This window comes from Oncorhynchus masou, chromosome 32 (genome assembly GCF_036934945.1).
Source record: "Oncorhynchus masou masou isolate Uvic2021 chromosome 32, UVic_Omas_1.1, whole genome shotgun sequence".
NCBI classification, from domain to species: Eukaryota; Metazoa; Chordata; class Actinopteri; order Salmoniformes; family Salmonidae; genus Oncorhynchus; species Oncorhynchus masou.
In genome coordinates, this window is record NC_088243.1 from 9483363 (window position 1) to 9506333 (window position 22971).

At 41.8% G+C, this 22971-nt stretch overlaps 1 protein-coding gene across 1 annotated transcript in view; it reads left to right on the top strand.

Moving 5' to 3' along the window:
- The window catches only part of LOC135525529 (thyrotropin receptor-like), a 39746-nt gene extending 20796 nt beyond the window's left edge, over window positions 1-18950 (top strand). Inside the window, exons 7-12 of the mRNA XM_064953199.1 lie at window positions 102-170; window positions 1660-1737; window positions 3069-3257; window positions 16794-16943; window positions 17192-18125; window positions 18423-18950. Coding sequence (XP_064809271.1) covers window positions 102-170; window positions 1660-1737; window positions 3069-3257; window positions 16794-16943; window positions 17192-18125; window positions 18423-18677 — 1675 coding nt within the window. The 3' untranslated portion in view covers window positions 18678-18950. The remainder of the gene's footprint in view (window positions 1-101; window positions 171-1659; window positions 1738-3068; window positions 3258-16793; window positions 16944-17191; window positions 18126-18422) is intronic.
- The last annotated feature ends 4021 nt before the right edge of the window (window positions 18951-22971 follow it).

Genomic DNA, 22971 nt, shown 5'->3' on the forward strand with positions numbered 1-22971 from the left:
AACTAGGAAGATGAACGGCGATGCTGTAACTCTGTAACTCTAGTGAACACCTGTATTTGTATTTATTATGGATCCCCATTAGCTGCTGTGTTGTTTGGCAGGATGCTGAACAGCAACGGTCTGACGGACATCCAACCCTACGCCTTCAATGGAACCAGACTGGAGGAAGTGTATGTAGTAACAGTAGTAATACTAATGGATGTATATAGCGCCTTTCAACCAACTGTGCTTTAAATAGTAATGGGGAATCTCACCTCATCCACCACCAATGTGTGGCACCCACCTGGGTGATGCATGGCAACTATTATTGTGCCAGAATGCTCAGCACACATCAGCTAGCATGGTGAAGAGGTGAGTAGTGACAATGTGATTTGCGGAAGGGGGGGGGGGGTCTGTAAACAAGACTATCTGGAGGTCTCTTTAGACTATTTGCCTGAGTATTTTATTGATCGAAACTCTTACTGGCAGAAATAAAACTATTGATGCAAAGGCAGGTGTTATAAAGCATTATAATGGCAGGGGTTATAAAGCCTTATAAAGGTGTAACGGATGTGAAACGGCTAGCTTAGTTAGCGGTGTGCGCTAAATAGCGTTTCAATCGGTGACGTCACTTGCTCTGAGACCTTGAAGTAGTAGTTTCCCTTGCTCTGCAAGAGCCGTGGCTTTTGTGGAGCGATGGGTAACGACGCTTCGAGGGTGACTGTTGTTGATGTGTGCAGAAGGTCCCTGGTTCGTGCCTGGGTATGGGCGAGGGGACGGTTTAAAAATATACTGTTACATTGATGCTGTTGACCCGGATCACTGGTTGCTGCGGAAAAGGAGGAAGGTCAAAAAGGGGGTGAGTGTAACGGATGTGAAACGGCTAGCTTAGTTAGCGGTGTGCGCTAAATAGTGTTTCAATTGGTGACGTCACTTGCTCTGAGACCTTGAAAGTAGTAGTTCCCCTTGCTCTGCAAGGGCCGCGGCTTTTGTGGAGCCATGGGTAACGACGCTTCGAGGGTGACTGTTGTTGATGTGTGCGAGGGTCCCTGGTTTGCGCCCGGGTATGGGCGAGGGGACGGTTTAAAAATTATACTGTTACAAAGGCAGGGGTTATAAAGCATTATCATGGCAGGGGTTATAAAGCATTATAACGCCAGGGGTTATAAAGCATTATAACGGCAGGGGTTAGAAAGCATTATAATGGCAGGGGTTATAAAGCATTATCATGGCAGGGGTTATAAAGCCTTATAAAGGCAGGGGTTATAAAGCATTATAACGGCAGGGGTTATAAAGCATTATAACGGCAGGGGTTATAAAGTATTATCATGGCAGGGGTTATAAAGCATTTTAACGGCAGGGTTTTATAAGGCATTATAATGGCAGGGGTTATAAAGCATTATAACGGCAGGGGTTATAAAGCATTATAACGGCAGGGGTTATAAATGATTTTAACTGCAGGCTTTAAGTAAAGTGTCACCCATCTGTTTACTCAACCTTCCTCTCACTGTCTTTGTGAAGCCGGCATCAGTGTGCTAACCCAGCAGTATTAGCTTAGCAGTATTAGCTTAGCAGTATTAGCTTAGCAGAAGCTGTTCTTCTCTCCGTTACATTAATAACCCTTTCTTCCATTCTACACTATTCTCCTATCTTTCTCATCTGTCCACCTTTTCTATTTAGGTACCTCTATAGGAATGTGGATCTGGTGCGGTTGGACGAAAGGACATTTTCTGGCGTGATCAGCGGGCCAACTCTTCTGTGAGTGAAAGGCTTTTACTCTTGACCTCTTTTAAGGATCCGACCATTTTTTTCAATTTTCAGCTAAAATGGCTTGAAGCAAAAATATGCATATTCTTGATAACATTTGAAAGGAAACACTTTGAAGTTTGTGGAAATGTGAAATTAATGTAGGAGAATATAACACATTAGATCTGGTACCATCATCTTTGAAATGCAAGAGAAATGCAGTAATGTATTATTCCAGCCCAGGCGCAATTGCTATTTTGGCCACTAGATGGCAGCAGTGTATGTGCAAAGCTTTAGACTGATCCAATGAACCATTGCATATCTGTTCAAATTGTTGTATCAAGACTGCCCAAATATGCCTAATTGGTTTATTAATACATTTTCAAGATCATAATTGTGCACTCTCTTCAAACAATAGCATGGTGTTCTTTCATTGTAACAGTTACTGTAAATTGGACAGCGCAGTTAGATTAACAAGAATATATGCTTTCTGCCAATATCAGATTTGTCTATGTCCTGGGAATTTGTTTTGTTACTTACAACCTCATGCTAATCACATTTGCCTATGTTAGCTCAACAGTCCCGCAGGGGGGACACTGATCCCATAGAGGTTTTAAGAAATCAGAAAGATGTTGTAAAGACATGCAAGTCATACAGCTGTGCCAAAGTCCCATAATCCCTTTCAGGAGCCTTTTTATTCAACTTTGTCTGAAAAGTTTTCCATTCAAACGTGCAGGAAGTGGCCTCCCAAGTGGCCTCCCAGTCTATGGCACTGCATCGCCACACTTATCACCACAGATCCGGGTTTAATCCCGGGCTGTGTTGCAGGCGGCCGCGACAGGGAGACCCATGAGGCGTCACACATTCGGGCCCAGCGTCCTCTCGGTTAGGGGAGGGTTTGACCTGGGAGGTTCTTGTCTCTAGCGACTCCTTTTGGCAGTCAGACGCATGCACGCTGACTTCTGTTGCCAGTTGTACGCTGTTTCTTCCTAACAAATTGGTGCGGCTGGCTTCCGGGTTAAGCGAGCAGTGTGTCAAGAAGCAGTGCGGCTTGTCAGGGTCATGTTTCGGAGGATGCAAGGCTCTCGACCTTCGCCTCTCCCAAGTCAGTATGGGAGTTGCAGCAATGGGACAAGACTGTAACTACCAATTGGATGTCGTGCAATTGGGGAACAAAAAGGGGTAAAATGTACAACAATAGAACAAAAAAAAAATGAAGTGCAGGAAAACACAGGAGATTTCACATTCAAACTGGAAACAACTAAAACACATCATTGTTTTGGGGTTTTGTTGTGAGCTGAGAATAGAAAGTGAAAACCGCTCCCCTCTTCTGTCCCCCCCAGAGACGTTTCCGAATCAAGAGTGAACTCCTTACCCACAATGGGTCTGGAGGCTGTTCAGAAACTCAAAGCTAAAAACACTTGGGCCCTCAAGAAACTACCCCCCCTGAGGGCCTTCCAGCATCTGCAGAGTGCTGAGCTCACCTACCCCAGTCACTGCTGTGGACTGAGCAAAGTGAAGAGGAGGAGAGGGTAAGAAATAAAAAACTTTTATACAACAGACCGGTTTCCCACGCTCCTGTTTCACGCTTCTTTCACCGGTGTGTGTAAACGTGTGTGTGCACGTGTCTGTGTGTGTACACGTGTGTGTGCACGTGTCTGTGTGTGTGTGTGTGTGTCTGTGTGTGTGTGTGTGTTGGGGGGATGCTGAATTGGGTACTCAGAATAGGGAGAACAAAATAACTCTTCACACACTACGATCTGCAGATGCTGTCAAGTGTGGTTTAAACAACGTTACAAAACACGTTTTTAGTAAAACACACATGGGAGCATGTGTGAAAAAGTGTATAAAAGTCCTCTTTTATATTTTTGCATACATATTATTTGACCTTTGAAATCAGTGGATGTGTGGATATCCTATTTAGTTAGTTGCTTTAATTCCAGGATTGCCCAACCCTCTTTCCTGCTGAGCTGCACTCCTGTAGATTTTCAATCCAGCGTCAGTAACAACTCACCTGATTCAGTTTATCAACCAGTTAAACATTAGAATCAGGTGTGCTAGATAAGGTTTGGAACAACAACACTAAGTGACAGTAGCTCTCCGGGAAAAGGGTTGGGCAGCCCTGCTCCAATTAAACATTTAAGTCCCATTGTCCGTGGATAAAGTTTTTATCCCGGCCTTACATTATGCAGGAATGTGTCATCAAGCAACATGTATCCAGCTCATTGGGGCGGCAGGTTAGCCTAGTGGTTAGAGTGTAGAGGTGGCAGGGTAACTTAGTGGTTAAAGTGTAGAGGTGGCAGGTTAGCCTAGTGGTTAGAGTGTAGAGGTGGCAGGGTAACTTAGTGGTTAAAGTGTAGAGGTGGCAGGTTAGCCTAGTGGTTAGAGTGTAGAGGTGGCAGGGTAACTTAGTGGTTAAAGTGTAGAGGTGGCAGGTTAGCCTAGTGGTTAGAGTGTAGAGGTGGCAGGGTAGCCTAGTGGTTAGAGTGTAGAGGTGGCAGGTTAGCCTAGTGGTTAGAGTGTAGAGGTGGCAGGGTAACTTAGTGGTTAAAGTGTAGAGGTGGCAGGGTAGCCTAGTGGTTAGAGTGTAGAGGTGGCAGGGTAGCCTAGTGGTTAGAGTGTAGAGTTGGCAGGCTAGCCTATTGGTTAGAGCGTTGGACTAGTGACCGGAAGGTTGCAAGTTCAAACCACCGAGCTGACAAGGTACACATCTGTCGTTCTGCCCCTGAACAGGCAGTTAACCCACTGTTCCTAGGCTGTCATTGAAAATAAGAATTTGTTCTTAACTGACTTGCCTGGTTAAATAAAGGTAAAATAAAAAAATTGACTATTATAGAGCCAGCCTCTCCATATATCTCTCCTCTTTTCCTATACATTAAGAATGAGGAGTCATTTGTGGTGGAATTATTGTAATCAAGAAAGATAGACTTTTAACATTTCTTCAAAACAATTCAACTGTATTATTTCATTAGTGCAGTAATGGAGCTGGTCGGTAATCACCCCTGGAGGTGATCACTGAGAACTCAACCAGCTGGTCGGTAATCGCCCCTGGAGGTGATCACTGAGAACTTAACCAGCTGGTTTGAGCCACAACATTTTATAGCAAAGTCCATCCTCCTTCAGTTTACATGACACAACAACATGTATGGAATGGGTCACAAGGTTAAGATTTGTATGAAAGATACTTATAATTCACAGCAGACAGAATCTGCTGTAAAAAACATGAGAACTCATTGTGTAGAGAGCAGTGTCAGCCCCCCCAACTCCATACTGGAGCCATCTCTCCCTGATTACCGTATAGAACAGAAACATTACCGTATAGAACAACAAACTCATGCGCCGGAATGCGGAATCCTCAAAGACGTGGTAGATCTCCCAGAGGCCCATCCTCAGTAGAACACACGCAGATGAGCTTTCTTACAATCCCTTATTCTGTTGCAATAAAACAACCATTTGAGTATTATAACATAATCTTGCAAAAAATGTTTTTCACTTTTCCCGTTTTGAGAGTCCTCTCAACTTAAAAGAACATTTCAAGATTTGAGAACATTCATTCACATGTACAAAATGCATACATTCTACATAAACCAAGAAGCATAAAAGCAATAACTCATGGGTTCCTGCACATGACCGGCTGCTGTATCACTGGCTCAGCTTCCTCCCAAGAAACTTAGCACTGTCTCCCATTTCATCCTCCAACACTTATTCTAAGCACTCTAACAATTTGTCTGGAGAGGTTATGATACACAGTCACTTGCACGAACCCATGAAGAAAAACTAAAGATGAGATTCAAAGCTATATCTTCATAGACAGTGAAAAGTACATATTTTATGCATAATGCAGTGCATGCAACAATGGAGTTGAATAAAATAAGCCTTAGTTATCTATCACACTCCAATGGATCAGCATGGTGGAAATATCTATTTCCATCCCAGAAACTAAGATTAGCATATCTTGTTGGACATGTTCAGGTTGTGCCTCCTGGTTTAAGTAAAATGTATTCCGTTGGTGCCTAATGAACATGACCCAAGATAAGCATCATGATTCCACTATTTATATGGCAATGCCTATAGATCCAATAGATTAGGATCAGTTTCACTCTCCAGATCAGAGTTCACCCTCTTCATTCACCAGGGCATGCTGAGAATAGTGTCACCATATTTAATTCATAACAACAATCAAAACAATCAAATCATAATACATTAATTGCTTCACTCATATAGTTATTAAGATACTAAACTCAAATCAATCCTTCAGTTTCCAAATCATAATCAAAACCCAATTAATTAGTCAACCAAAATTTAGAATGACATTGCTCAGTGATTCAAATTGGTCCTATCACTCAAACTCAAAACCCGTCAAATTAACACACATCAACATTGGCAGAATGTACATTTATATTAACATCCAGTATAATTATCCTATAATTTTACTATTACATTTCTTATCACGATTATAATACAGATCAGTATCTTAACGCATTCTTGATCTAAATGACTATAATTGTATGTAGTGTGTAGACCTCAACCTATCTCCCCTTCAGGTACTCAATCTTCTGGCGTCTTCATTGCCTTCTTCTGACAGCTTTACTGTTCAAAGTGGATGGCCATGATAATGTCCCAATTTCAATGTCCCAATTATTATTAATACCAATGTCTAAACATGTGTCAAAGAGAATAACAACACATTCTATTGAAATGTCTTTTTTGAAATGGGTTTATACTCCCCATCACACTGTCAACTACATCGCGGAGCCACAGGATAAGGATGTTAGACCTATAACCCAACGGGAGAAATCCCAACAATCCAGGCAGACCTAATCTGGTGAGATTTGTATCAGAACAGAACAAACAACACAAAAATACACTTCTTCACATATCACTCAATACACTCCAAAATATCACTCATGGCGTGTAAACTTCAATCCAAAACCTCAGAGGACAGTTCTCTCCCCATTTTGACACATAACTCCCCATGTGAGTAATGTGTAAAAAACAACAACACTACTACTGGTCAGTAAATAAAACAACATAATTTAAAATAACAAAAACAAATTAAAATCACTACTCTTAAGAACTCCATAAAGAAAAATAATTGTACCAATATGGCCATAGGAAAATAGACTTAAAATGGCCAGGCCTTATTTCATTTGGTAGTTTACGGCCTCAGTCTCACTTACTGCCCTCTCTAAGACCATAGACCCGGGAAACATTTCAAAGAGAGACAATGAAACTCCCATTTTCCCGTGAAAAAAAACAGAAAACATTTCGATAGCATTCACTATGCTACACTGATTCAGCAACCCAAAAGTTTCAACAACAAACAAAACCTGACAATAATGATAAATCCACTGTATTCACTCAAATCATTAATCGTTTGTTTTAATCTAACTCAATGTTTATGTGCTCTTAATTTAGCATATGCTATCCTTAGACACGTGTTTATGTGCTCTTAATTTAGCATATGCTATCCTTAGACACGTGCTATCTCTCCACCGAGTCTAACACTCCCATATCATATGAATGGTCTCTCTTTTCCATAACCATATAAAATGATCCATTACTAAATGTAATACTTGTTTTTTTTCCTGTCGCAAATATAGTCAATTTCTCAGTGTAAGGAATCAGTGATATTTGATCCCAGGAAATTAATAAAAAGTAGTTTGAGACGTGCTCGCCTATGTCTTCCTTAACATACATAGTGTAGGGGACTTCCATCAGTCCCTGAAGGAAGTATCCTTCTCAAAATACATCAGAAACCACAGTGTTTCATTAAGTGAAATCGGCACCTAAAATAAACATTAAACACACCCTAACCCCTTTACAGTAATCTAATCATTTTAATCTGTTTCATTCATTTAGTAAAAATATAAACCAGTTGTTTAACAAATCTAGAACCTTCAAAAAGTTGGTGCTGTCTCATCAGCGTAACAGTCAAAATTAACTGTTCAGCCTGTACATTAATGATCTGCCTTCTGTCTGTACTGGATCTGAAGTTCAAATGTATGCAGATGATACAGTGATATATGTGCATGCAAAGAGCAAACAACAAGCTGCACAAGAACTCACTACTGTAATGGTCCAGGTTCCAAAGTGGCTCTCAGGGACTCATGTTAGCATCTCAATGTAACAAAAAACAGTTTGCATGTTCCTCACAAATAGGACAACTGATTCCAGATGTCTATTTGTCAGGGGAGAAGCTCCAGGTATTATCCGAATTTAAGTACCTTGGCATCATACTTGATTCCAACCTCTCTTTTAAAAAGCAGGTGAAAATGTTTCTAATAATTTCTAATACATGCGAAATTGTTTTACTACAGAGGTAGTAAAACTGTACTTCGAATCTATGGTACTCCCTTACTTAACATACTGCTTGACAAGTTGGGTCCAAGCTTGTGGTACAACATTAAAACCCATTCAGTCTGTCTGCAAACAGGCTCTCAAAGTGCTTGAGAAGAAGCCCAGTAAACATCATTGACAGGAAGCCCAGTAGCCATCATTGATAGGAAGCCCAGTAGCCATCATTGATAGGAAGCCCAGTAGCCATCATTGATAGGAAGCACAGTAGCCATCATTGATAGGAAGCCCAGTAGCCATCCCAGTAGCCATCATTGATAGGAAGCCCAGTAGCCATCATTGATAGGAAGCCCAGTAGCTATCATTGATAGGAAGCCCAGTAGCCATTATTGATAGGAAGCCCAATAGCCATCATTGATAGGAAGCCCAGTAGCCATCATTGATAGGAAGCCCAGTAGCCATCATTGATAGGAAGCCTAGTAGCCATCATTGATAGGAAGCCCAGTAGCCATCATTGATAGGAAGCCCAGTAGCCATCATTGATAGGAAGCCCAGTAGCCATCCCAGTAGCCATCATTGATAGGAAGCCCAGTAGCCATCATTGATAGGAAGCCCAGTAGCCATTATTGATAGGAAGCCCAGTAGCCATCATTGATAGGAAGCCCAGTAGCCATCATTGATAGGAAGCCCAGTAGCCATCATTTATAGGAAGCCCAGTAGCCATCATTGATAGGACGCCCAGTAGCCATCATTGATAGGAAGCCCAGTAGCCATCATTGATAGGAAGCCCAGTAGCCATCCCAGTAGCCATCATTGATAGGAAGCCCAGTAGCCATCATTGATAGGAAGCCCAGTAGCCATCATTGATAGGAAGCCCAGTAGCCATCATTGATAGGAAGCCCAGTAGCCATAATTGATAGGAAGCCCAGTAGCCATCATTGATAGGAAGCCCAGTAGCCATCATTGATAGGAAGCCCAGTAGCCATCCCAGTAGCCATCATTGATAGGAAGCCCAGTAGCCATCCCAGTAGCCATCAAGTCCTGAGTTGGAAAGTACACTGACGAATATCTTTTATTCAAGATCCTAAATGGCCTGGCTCCCCCTCCACTCAGTAGTTTTGCTAAACAGAAAGCCCAAACCTATGGGGAGCAGGTCCACAAGGTCTGCCATGAGAGGTGACTGTAAAAGCACCTTTGGTCAATATGCTTTCTCTGTGAGAAGTTCCCATGTCTGGAATACCCTGCCATCAGACTCACACAACTGTGATTAATGTGCACTGTCCCTGTAAAAATACAAATAAACTCAAAGTTAATACAACCTAATGACAGAATATTGTTTCACGTAATGGAAACAGATTATAATGTTAGATTACATTAACTTCCTGCTCAAAATTACTGGTGTTACCTAAGCTATAAAACCAAGCAACAATAATCAGCAAACGTCAAAGAATGTTTCTCATACCTCTAGTTCAAATGTCCCACTGCCTGCTCGCTTTCAACCACAGCTAATCTTTTTTACAATCTCAATTCCTCTACTCATCATTTAACCTTGTATTGAAACCTCAGCTTTTGAAATGACTAAAATATTGCATCATTAGAGAGCTATAAAAAAAACACTAATAACATATCACCATTCACATACTGTCAACACTTGTTAAGTTTACATCAATCCTCCTTATCAATATGACTATATTTGTATCACTAACCACTAATTCACACTTATGAAATGTCCAAGACTTTAAAAATAACATGTAATGCTCCAAATCTGTAAAATAGTCAATCCATCAGTCAATCCATCAAAATAAAGATAAAAACATTTCAGTGGGCACAGCTCAATCGCAAATACCTCTCCGCTATTATTAGAATTCATTAGATTTAGTTATCTGTCTCTTTTTTGATTCAGTTATCCTGTTGAAACTCTGGGGGCGCTATATCATTTTTGGATAAAAAGACGTGCCCGTTTTAAGCGCAATATTTTGTCACAAAAAGATGCTCGACTATGCATATAATTGGTAGCTTTGGAAAGAAAACACTCTGACGTGTCCAGAACTGCAAAGATATTCTCTGTGCGTGCCCTAGAACGTGTGCTACAGGCAAAACCAAGATGAGACGGCATCCAGGAAATGAGCAGGATTTTTGAGGCTCCATTTTCCATTGTCTCCTTATATGGCTGTGAATGCGAGAGGAGTGAGTCTGCCCTTTCTGTCGTTTCCCCAAGGTGTCTGCAGCATTGTGACGTATTTGTAGGCATATCATTGGAAGATTGACCATAAGAGACCACATTTACCAGGTGTCCGCCCGGTGTCCTGCGCCAAAATTGGTGCGCAAAACTCAGCTGCAAGTATTTTTCCATGGAATTCAGAGAAGAAAGCAGGCTTCCACAAACGATATATCAATGAAGAGATATGTGAAAAAACACCTTGAGGATTGATTCCAAACCACGTTTGCCATGTTTCGGTCGATATTATGGAGTTAATTCGGAAAAAGTTTGACGTTGTAGGTGACTGAATTTTCGGTTCGTTTCGGTAGCCAAATGTGATGTACAAAACGGAGCGATTTCTCCTACACAAAGACGCTTTCAGGAAAAACTGCACATTTGCTATGTAACTGAGAGTCTCCTCATTGAAAACATCCGAAGCTCTTCAAAGGTAAATGATTTTATTTATTTGGTTTTTGTGAAAATGTTGTGTGCTAAATGCTACTCAAAATGCTAAGCTAGCTTAGCATACTCTTACACAAATTAGTGAATTGCTATGGTTCAAAAGCATATTTTGAAAATCTGAGATGACAGTGTTGTTAAGAAAAGGCTAAGCTTGAGAGTAGGCGCATTATTTTCATTTTATTTGCGATTTTCAGAAATCGTTAACGTTGCGTTATGCTAATGAGCCTGAGGCTTTAGTCACGATCCCGGATCAGGGATGGGGAGTTTCAAGAGTTAAGTAAATACGAATCCATTCTCAATATGTTATTCCAGTAGACCATTTAGGCAACAGACAATGTATTACATCGAAATCGCCTCGCTATTTATGTTGAATAAATTCCTCGCTATTTATGTTGAATAAATTAATCTTTCAATTTGAACTAAGCAAGTTGTTAAAACGTTCAGTTTATATCTTAATCAAACACTGGCAGCCGCATCTGTACAAGCAAAACATAACAATAGTTGAACTACAATCTTTAACCCAGATTGTAGTAAGTACCATAGACCCAATGCTATTGAAATGATGAAGTAATCCCGCAAATAACCCCATTTACAATTGTCTGTAGTCGTAACGTCAGGCACATTGTAACGACACAATTCCCAGAAAAATAGCCTTAAAACCTCTTGGTGCACCTATCCCTTTAGCGGGATAATTTTTCATCAACTTCCGCTGATTTGCAGAGCGCCAATTTCAAATTAAATTACAAAAAATATTTAATTTTCATGAAATCACCAGTGCAATATAGCAAAACACAGTTTAGTTTGGTGTTAATCCACCTGGCGTGTCAGATTTCAATAAAGCTTTTCGGCGAAAGCATAACAAGCGTTTATGTAAGAACATCTCTCTCAGTAGACAAAATATTACAAACAGCTACTAGCCAAGTAGATTGCTCACGAAAGTCAGAAAAACAATAAATTAAATTGCTTACCTTTGATGATCTTCCGATGTTTGCACTCACGAGACTCCCAGTTACACAATAAATGTTCCTTTTGTTCCATAAAGATTATTTTTATATCCAAAATACCTCCATTTGTTTGGCGCGTTATGTTCAGAAATCCACAGGCTCGAGCGGTGTTAAGGTAATTTTTATCAATAATGACTAATTATGTATACATTTCAATCAGGACTGACTAATCAGAATACTATTAGGTTACTGTATATGTATGAATTTGCTTTTTAATCCTAGTACTTAATATAATGTGTGTAAATATAATCAAGAATTAGAACAATGACTGTCTGTTCCTTGGTAGAAATGAATTAACTTATCGCTAGACTGGCTAGAATGCTTATCTACACAGGCAGACCTTGGCTCTGATCGTAAATTATCTTAGTAGGGCGAGACGATGTGGGAAGGCTTGAGAACCATACAGTCATTGTACTGGAGCGGAGATGACACGGGCAAGTACGAAAACTAATGACGTCATTTTCAGTTTATAACCTGTGGTAAAATGTATCATGGGCAGTACTCTCGAAAATAAACACTGCTCGTTGATTTTTAAGACTGGGCTCTGTCCATTTCATACAAATAAGAGTCTTACAAATTCTTATGAATTGACAGTGTTTTTAATTTTAATTGGGTATTAAAACATAGAGGAATATAATTCCTGTAACATGCGGTCACGACATCGCAGACGAAAATTCCAAATAGTATCTGAAAATTCCGTAGAAAGATGTCAAATGGTTTTTATAATCAATCCTCAGGTTGCTTTTACAATATATCATCGATAATATGTCAACCGGAATGTAGCTTCTTCCATAGGCGAGAGAAAGAAAATGGCTGTTGCACATGAAAAACTCTGCTGGCACCCAGCCATCCACTGACAGGATGGGTTCTTTCTCGCTCATTTATCAAAATAAAAGTCTGAAACTATGTCTAAAGACTGTTCATAGCTTGAGGAAGCCATAGGAAAAGGAATCCGGTTGATATCCCTTTAAATGGAGTGAAGGCAGGCTATGAAACATTGAGCTTTCAAAATAGAAGCCACTTCCTGATTTGATTTTCCTCAGGTTTTCGCCTGCAATATCAGTTCTGTTATACTCACAGACAATATTTTGACCGTTTTGGAAACTTTAAAGTGTTTTCTATCTTAATCTGACAATTATATGCATGTTCTAGATTCTGGGCATGAGAAATAGGCAGTTTCGTTTTTCAACCAAAAATCTAAATACTGCCCCCTAGTTTCAAGATGTTTTAATTAATTAAAGGTCCAAGCGTTTATCTGCAGAGATTCTCACATGCGCAAAAGGAATAGATTTGCAGTCAAACAAATTAAATCAACATCCATTGACTCAGATCCAGATCTGGTGCCTTATAATAAAAGCAGATAATATTTTCTTTAGAATTTAAGGGCAGTTTTCTCTAAATGTAATGCCTGGATGGAAAATAATCTCATAAGCATTTAGACAGTCATACAACGCGTTGTTACGGATACAGGTATTCTATGTGTGTATCCTGTGTGTGTGTGTGTATTTCTTTTCTCTCATTCTCCCCTCCTCACAGGTGGCAATCATCATTCCCCAATCAGTCATAAATCAGTCGCTAATCAGAAGACACACCCCCCCGCGGTTTCCATTACCCTTAGTTTAAAAAAAATCTGTTGTTTGCTCTAGAGCTCAATCTCTCTGTCAATGCCATCTGTCTGTAGATCTCTGTCAATGCCATCTGTCTGTAGATCTCTCTGTCAATGCCATCTGTCTGTAGATCTCTCTGTCAATGCCATCTGTCTGTAGATCTCACTGTCAATGCCATCTGTCTGTAGATCTCGCTGTCAATGCCATCTGTCTGTAGATCTCTCTGTCAATGCCATCTGTCTGTAGATCTCTTGTCAATGCCATCTGTCTGTAGATCTCTCTGTCAATGCCATCTGTCTGTTGATCTCTCTGTCAATGCCATATGTCTGTTGATCTCTCTGTCAATGCCATCTGTCTGTAGATCTCTTGTTAATGCCATCTGTCTGTAGATCTCTTGTCAATGCCATCTGTCTGTAGATCTCTCTGTCAATGCCATCTGTCTGTAGATCTCTTGTCAATGCCATCTGTCTGTAGATCTCTTGTTTGGTTTTCACTACTACATGTCCCTTTGTCCCCACCTGTGAGTATCGGTTTTGTTTTGGTATTTGTTTGACGGCAATTTAGTTATCTGTGGTTATTTCGTTCTCACTCTTACTTTTTCACTATTATAATTTGCATGAGTTATGTTGTCAGAATAATAGTAGAGGGAATGATTTATTTCAGCTTTTATTTCCCAGTGGGTCAGAAGTTTACATACACTCAATTAGTATTTGGTAGCATTGCCTTTAAATTGTTTAATTTGGTTCAAATGTTTGGGGTAGCCTTCCACAAGCTTCCCACAATAAGTTGGGTGAATTTTGGCCCATTCCTCCTGACAGAGCTGGTGTAACTGAGTCAGGTTTTTAGGCCTCCTTGCTCGCACACGCTTTTTCAGTTCTGCACACAAATATTTAATAGGATTGAGAATAGGGCTTTGTGATGGTCACTCCAATACCTTGACATTGTTGCCCTTAAGCCATTTTGCCACAACTTTGGAAGTATGCTTGGGATCATTGTCCATTTGGAAGACCCATTTGCGACCAAGCTTTAACTTTCTGACTGATGTCTTGAGATGTTGCTTCAATATATCCACATAATTTTCTGTCCTCGTGAAGACATCTATTTTGTGAAGTGCATCAGTCCCTCCTGCAGCAAAGCACCCCCACATCATGATGCTGCCACCCCTGGGCTTCACGGTTGGGATGGTGTTCTTGGGCATGCAAGCCTCTCCCTTTTTCCTCCAAACATAACGATGATCTTTATGGCCAAACAGTTATATTTCTGTTTCATCAGACCAGAGTACATTTCTGCAATAAGTACGATCTTTGTCCCCATGTGCAGTTTCAAACCGTAGTCTGGCTTCTTTATTGCGGTTTTGAAGCAGTGGCTTCTTCCTTGCTGAGCAGCCGTTGAGGTTATGTAAATATAGGACTTGTTTTAATGTGGATATAGATACTTTTGTACCTGTTTCCTCCAGCATCTTCACAAGGTCCTTTGCTTTTGTTCTGGGATTAATTTGCACTTTTTGCACCAAAGTACGTTCATCTCTCAGAGACAGAACACATCTCCTTCCTGAGCGGTATGGTGGCTGAGTGGTACCATGGTGTTTATACTTCATACTATTGTTTGTACAGATGAACGTGGTACCTTCAGGTGTTTGGAAATTGCTCCCAAGAATGAACCAGACTTTCTGAGGTCTTGGGTGATTTCTTTTGATTTTCCCATGATGTCAAGCGAAGAGGCACTGAGTTTGAAGGTAATACATCCACAGGTACACCTCCAATTGACTACATTTATGTCAATTAGCCTATTAGCCTATCAGAAGCTTCTAAAGCCATGAATCATTTTTCTTGATTTTTCCACTGTTTCAAGTCACAGTCAACTTAGTGTATGTAAACTTCTGACGCACTGGAATTGTGATACAGTGAATTATAAGTGATAAAGTCTGTCTGTAAAGAATTGTTGGAAAAATTAAATGTGTCATGCACAAATTAGATGTCCTAACCAATTTGCTAAAACTGGTTTGTTAACAAGAAATTTGTGCAGTGGTTGAAAAAGGAGTTTTACTGACTCCAACCTAAGTGTATTTAAACTTCCAACCTCAAATGTACACTGGTTTTTGGAGAGGTGCAGGGAGCTGCCCCACTGGGCACTCAGGCAGCTTTGTTGTGGGGGGCCTTGCTCAAGGGAACAACAGTAAGCAATGACAGCTAGGATTTGATACCAGCATCCCATTGGTTGCCAGCTCATTTCCTGACAGATTTGGTGGCTCTTGTGTTGAGAGAATGCCAAAAGTGTGCAAAGCTGTCGTCAAGGCAAAGGGTGGCTACCTTGAAGACTATATAATATATTTTGATTTGTTTAACACTTTTTTGGTTACTACATGATTCCATATGCCTTATTTCATAGTGTTGATGTCTTCACTATAATGATATAATGTAGAAAATAGTACAAATTAAGAAACTCTTGAATGAGTAGGTGTGTCCAAACTTTTGACTAGTACTCTTTAACAAGAGACAATTCTTTATGTAGTTTTGTAATTTTCCACCACAAATCTTATGGTCGCTGAGGGTCTTCTATGGTTAAAGCCCTAAATGCTGTATAGTGTGTTGCTGCTGATAATGGTATCGAGTTGGGTTAAATGTCACTAATCAAACAACATTTAGAGACTGCTGAGTAATTGTATTAATTTAGTAGGGTTCTCACGACATTTTAGTTACTAGCCATCACATTTTTGGGCTTGTAGCAAAAGTCTCCATATGATAATTGCACCATAGGAAAAGCCCTCTCAGAGAGCTGTCATTGTTGGACTAATCAAGAGGAGTTGGGTTAAATCTTTTGGTTGCTAAGAGATGTACAAATTGAGTTTCATGGCAGCCCCACTTCTGAGAATGAGCACACAATTTGTCTTCATCATGAGCAAAATACATTGGTTTTCTTCCCAAAGTTGGAAAAAAATGTGTGATCCATTTAATAAACACAAGAGACCAGAGAAATGGATGAAAGAGTGTGGTAGTAAAAGCAAGAGCAGTGGCATCTAGTGGACAAAACCCAGTAGTTTCACACTGTATGGGGGAGAAATGCAGGGATCTTCAATGGGTAATTTTTCTGAACAGGAAAAAATATGAATTACCAATAGTCCAAGCCACAGCTTCATAGTACTTGTCAAACAGAGAACTGATACTGTATACCGGCCGTTGGGGTGGGCTTAGTGTGGGATTTGGGGGGTCCATGGGTGGCTTTTGTCCGTTAACCATTGTTAAGAAAAGGTTTGGTCCAAATCCGATGTTGGGTACCATATTGAATACGCATAATTTCTCCGACTTCAAATAATCTTTCAACAAAATAAGGTTTCAGGAATGTTAATCTTATCTGTTTCTAACCACAGAAACAATTTCAGAACAATCTGAGATGATGGGTGTCGGAAACTTCCTTCTTGTGCTTTTTGAGGTGGAACGATTCTATACTTATTTACCTCATTGTATTGTACCATGCTCATGTAGATATTTCATTTTCTAGACACGTGGAGTCCGTCATTTGCAACCTGACCAGCTCTACAAGACGACAACAATCAACTAGGCCCTCTGGAACCCCTTCTGAGGCCTACGAGGGGCAGCACCCCAAGCACCCTCATCCCACCAGCAGCAACCCTTCCCCCCGAGACCCCCAGCACCATCATCCCACCAGAAGCAACCTCTCCCCCCGAGACCTCCAGCACCATCATCCCACCAGAAGCAGCCCCTCCCCCCGAGACCCCCAACACCATTATCCTACCAGAAGCAGCCCCTCCCCCCGAGACCCCCAACACCTCCATCCCACCAGCAGCAACCTCTCCCCCCGAGACCCCCAGCACCATCATCCCACCAGAAGCAGCCCCTCCCCCAAGACCCCCAACACCTCCATCCCACCAGCAGCAGCCCCCACGACTACCAGTACTACTACGATAACTACAGCTGTCCCCCCTCCGGTGAGTGCTTCTACATAGTGTTCCCTACGGAGGGCCCAGACGAAGGCTTTGACTATACCCTGTGCGATGACGACAGGGAGGACCAGGGGGTCCCCTGCACCCCTCTGCCCGATGCCTTCAACCCCTGTGAGGACGTGATGAGCCTGGGGTTCCTGCGGGTGTCTGTTTGGCTGGTTAGCTTGCTAGCCGTTCTGGCTAACCTCTTGTTCCTGTTCATCCTGCTGACCAGCCACTACAAACTGACCATCACCCGCTTCCTCCTATGCAACCTGGCCATGGCAGATCTCTTCATGGGTGTGTACCTCTTGCTCATCGCATCTGTGGACCTCTACACGCGCTCCCAGTACCACCACTACGCCATTGACTGGCAGACTGGTGCCGGATGCCAACTGGCTGGGGTGCTCACAGTGTTCGCCAGCGAGCTGTCGGTCTACACGCTGACCGCCATTACTCTCCAGCGCTGGCACGCCATCACCTTCGCTATGAGGCCCGAGAGGAAAGTGCGACTACGCCACATAGTTGTGCTAATGCTAGCCGGATGGATGCTCTGCCTGGTGTTAGCTGTGCTACCGCTAGCTGGCGTTAGCAGCTACCAGAGGGTTAGCATCTGCTTGCCCATGGACACAGACTCAACCGCGGCCATGGTCTACGTGGTCACCCTGCTAATGCTGAACGTGCTCGCATTCGTGTTGGTGAGCGTGTGCTACGTACACATCTACTGCATGGTGCACAACCCACAGCACCCGTCGAGCCGAGGAGACGCCAGCATGGCCAAACGCATGGCCGTGCTTATCTTCACCAATTTCCTGTGTCTGGCACCCATCTCCTTCTATGGCCTGTCTGCAGTGCTGCACCACCCACTCATCACCGTCACCGACTCCAAGGTCCTCCACATCACTCCTCTTTTTATCCATTTATTCATCCTATCATCATCATCATACATCCATCCTCTCATCATCATCCATCCATCCTCTCATCATCATCCATCCATCCTCTCATCATCATCCATTCTCCCTTTACCATCATCCTCTGATCATCGTCATCCATCATCATCATCTATCCATTCTCTCATTATCATCATCATCTCATCATTCATCCTCATCTTCATCATCAACTTAATAAATCTGCTCATCATCATCCTCATTTATTGACTCATCTTTTTATCTCTCTCTCTCTTCCAGGTGCTGCTGGTGCTATTTTACCCGCTGAACTCATGTGCCAACCCCTTCCTGTATGGTATCCTGACACGAGCCTTCCATGGGGACGTCCTGATTCTGCTGAGCCGCTTGGGGCTGTGTCAACGTCAGGCCCAGCTCTTCCGAGGAGCGCAGTTCGACGTGGGCAGCCCCGCTGAGGTCAAGAGGCGCCAAGGGGTCCCCCGTCTTGGAGCCCACATACCCCAGATCCTGGAGCTCCGCAAAAGGCAGAGACCGTAATGACACCAAGGAGCAGGTCATCGAACTGGAGGGTCCCAACGCGATGCCAAACACCTGGGAGAATTACAGCCACAGCTGAGAGGCTGGATTTTGTTGGTTCTCCAGTTGAATGGTGGTTCCCGTACCTTTCGGACAGACAAAACCATGTATCAGGTCCCAATTAAGTGCTGGATTCAATCCATATTGCAGAAGTATCACGGAAGGTCTGCATTCAAATGTAAAGGTAATTTTTGTTTGAGCCGACATATGCAGCATTTATAGTGAATGCAGTCTCTGTGAATGCAGGAACATTGCCTTTAAATTTCAATGTGTATCTTCCGCAATACGGATTAAATTGAGCCCTTAGTCTTGATCCGTGATCAAAGCTTGACTGGCCATTATGACCAACCAGGAATTGTAAATTGAAGAATTGGACATGGAATGGAAATGCCCCTTTTAATTTATATATTGTGTTGTTTTTAAATTCATGTTGTATATTGCATTTCTGAGTTCACTGTAATGAAACTAAAGCAGAGGTGCTACTCACCTTGTTTGAGGAACATTGAAGAGAAGAAATCAACAGGAAAAAAATGAATATGCAAGAACAGCTAGAGGTGTGTAGTAAAGAACCAGCTAGAGGTGTGTAGTAGAGAACCAGCTAGAGGTGTGTAGTAGAGAACCAGCTGTTATCCTCGGACTGTCTGAGTGTGTTAGATATATTGTTTTTGCAGAGGCTTTACAAGGGCTCTCTTAACATGTGGAATTTGAATTGTGTGCCCTCGTAATTTACATGGATGAAATTGAGCATTCTGTTGGGCTGAACCTGTGGAGTCCATGTATGTGAACGTGTTAATTATAGCCCAGGCTTTTTTCCCGTTTTAGTTTTACAAATTTTGTCCTGTTAAATAATATTTTTTTACCTTTATTTTACTAGGCAAGGCAGTTAAGAACAAATTCTTATTTTCAATGACGGCCTAGGAACAGTAGTTTAACTGCCTGTTCAGGGGCAGAAGGACAGATTTTGTACCTTTTCCGCTCGGGGATTTGAACTTGCAACCTTTCGGTTACTAGTCCAATGCTCTAACCACGAGGCTACCCTGCCGCCCCATATTGGCCACTATCGGGAGCCACCCTCAGTAATACCCACATACATTTATAACGGTCACTTTACTTACATTTACATTTGAGTCATTTATCAGACGCTCTTATCAAGAGTGACTTACAGTTCATTCATCTTAAGATCGCTAGGTGGGACAGCCACATACATATCACAGGCATAGAAATTACATTTTTACTCTAACTTAGCTATCAGTAAGTCAGAGCTAGAAGGTCTTGTAGTGGATACGAGCTTCGACTAGAAGCCAGTGGAGTGTGCGGAGGAGCAGGGGGACATGAGAGAACTTGAGAAAGTTTAAAGCCCAGGGGTTTGATGGCACAAGCCTGGAGCCCAGTCAACTGTGAGTTGCAGTAGTGCAGATGGGAGATGACAGGTGCCTGGATTTGGACCTGTGCCGCTTCCTTTGTGAGGTGGGGTTGTACTCTACGGATGTTGTAGAGCATGAACCTGCAGGAGGGAGTCACTGCTTTGATGTTTGCAGAGAATGACAGGGTGTTGTCCAGGGTCACTCCAAGGTGCTTTGCACTCTGGGAGGGCGACACTGGAGTTGCCAACCGGGATGGAGAGGTCTTCAATTTGTACCTTACATATAGCATCATTTCTTTAACCTTTCTTTCCTCTGTCATGTCCTTGTCGTTGTTCCTGAGGGTCACTAGCATTAGTGGATTATATTAGGCTAACGTTGTGTAGTAATTTAGGATATGTAGCCCATTTTGAATCATTATGGAACTCAGACCACCACATAGCAGGTTAAACCTGGCACCTGGCTAACGGTTCACAATGGCTGGAAGGTTGCCATACAGTTCCATGATTGGTGGGAATCATGGTAGATTTATAGGACTATTGTTCAACCCCTATTTACTTTTTTTTAAAATTTGAATATGATAACTTTCAGGATGAATCAAACCACTGTAATTTTTATTCATCAATGATCTCAAAACCAGTTTTATTTCATGAATCATACATACTATCCTGACCCTAAAATGTCCCTAAATAATCTATAAAACCAGACTGTCTACGGAGACGAATATGCATAGATGGTATTCTTTCATGACCCCTATTTTCTGAACCCATTCTCCCCCCAAAATGTTGTGTGTGTTGACAAATTCAAATTAAAAGGTACACCGTATTTAAATGGATGGCTTATAATAAATGTACTGAAATCCCTACTGAATGAAAACTCCACGAGACAATCTGTTGGCCACCAAGTGGGAAGGTTTTCAGCAGTTGAATGCCATTTATTCATCATGCAAACTGGAACCGCGCCTGCAAAGCCTGTTATGTGCCTTCATAAGGTAAGTCTCAATACAAATTACTGAGAAGTGCATAAGAAATGGCCGTGCTTATCTTCATCTTATCTTCATAAATCCCAATCAGTCCCAATCATCAGGCCCTTTATGAACACAGGTGAGAAAGTGAGGTTCAAAAATCTTCTATACAAGAGCGAGGTAATGTTGATTAACCTCATGGTGTAGCATGCATACATCTCCATTCACTGCATAGTAAGTAATGCCGAACTTGGCTCACTCGTACTATATAGTATCACACTCAGATACACATATCAGCGGCGCCGTCTATTGGCTTGGCAACATCTCATAACGTCTTCCTTCACACAACAAATGAAGATAACTGCTCATAAACAGGAGAACTGGGGTAAGACCCTTGCCAATGAAAACATTACACTGTTAACAAAAAAATATAACTTTGTTCTTATTTAAAGTACTTTCAATAAGCATCAACTTTAAAGTCAATAAGAAGACTAACCTCTTACAAAATATATATATATTGTAGCAAAGAAGGGGGCTGAGTGATAAATGGCAGATATGTGAGAGCAGAACTAATAACCGGGCTCTGCCCGATCACTAAAATGGTCACCCCGAACAGAACTACAGATCACAAAATGTCCGACTGCCAAAACTACAAGTCCCAGAAGCAAGGGGAACCCTTGTCGGTGGAGCCGACCCACAGATAAAGGGTCAAGAAAAACCAGGGGGGCCTGGAAGGATCTATGAACCATAGAGAAAGAGACAATAGAGATTTGCTGGATTTGCCGTGTATGAGCTGGACTGTTTTGGACTTCCCTGTTGGCGTTTGGACCTGTACCTACCGAGAACCCGATTAGTGTACCGAACCCTGCTATCGTTGACCTTGCCCTTGGCCTGGGTGGACTAGGACGTAGAAACAAACACACAGTACTGTCCTGTTCGAAAGAACTCTCATTCTGGGGTGATTTGGTAACAGTTTCCCACTGAATTTGTGACAAACGCTCATAACCTTGAAGAGGCTTGCCACAATATATAGAATCTTTCAGATTAAACCGCTTGGAACTACCCATCCCGGATTCGGGAGAATTGTCATCAACTGACACTAATTAGCATAACGCAAAGGACAAAAAATATTACTCGAAAATATTCATATTCATGAAATCACAAGTGAAATATATTTAAACACAACTTAGCCTTTTGTTAATCACCCTGTCATCTCAGATTTTGAAATTATGCTTTACAGCCAAAGCAAGACAAGCATTTGTGTAAGTTTGTCGATAGCCTATCATAGCATTATGTCCAGCTAGCAGCAGGAAGCTTGGCCACAAATCAGAAAAGCAATCAAATTAACCGTTTATGTTGATCTTCTGATGTTTTCACTGACGAGACTCCCAGTTAGACAGCAAATGTTAATTTTGTTCCATAAAGATTTTTTTTTTTTTTTTGCTTTGGGGTATCGGCGTGATGTAACACATGGCTGTGGTGCACATGTAGTAGGCTGAGCTGTTCACACGTGTCAGGTGACAGCAGAGGAAGCTGGGATGTCTCCATGACCTGACATTTTATATGAAACATTTTTCCATCGTGGTCTGATTTGAGATTGCATTCTCCTGTTGGCTTTATCAGTGTGACGTCATATAGCTTGAGTGTAGCTTTGCTGGGTTGGAGAAGTGGATTGTCATCTTGCATGACTCGCTGTACAGTAGTTCGCCATAGCTTATGGTATTCACTTTTGAATGGCTCATCACTGAGTGGAGCTGCCTTAAGGATAATTTAAAAAAATGTTTTGCCTGAATGAACCTGTGAGATGTAACACGTTATTGTTCAACCTTCTATTGCATCTGTTTTTTGGTCATCTGACTCATTATCTTCCTCTACATCAGTGTTTCCCAAACATTTTATAGTCCAGTACCCCTTCAAACATTCAACCTCC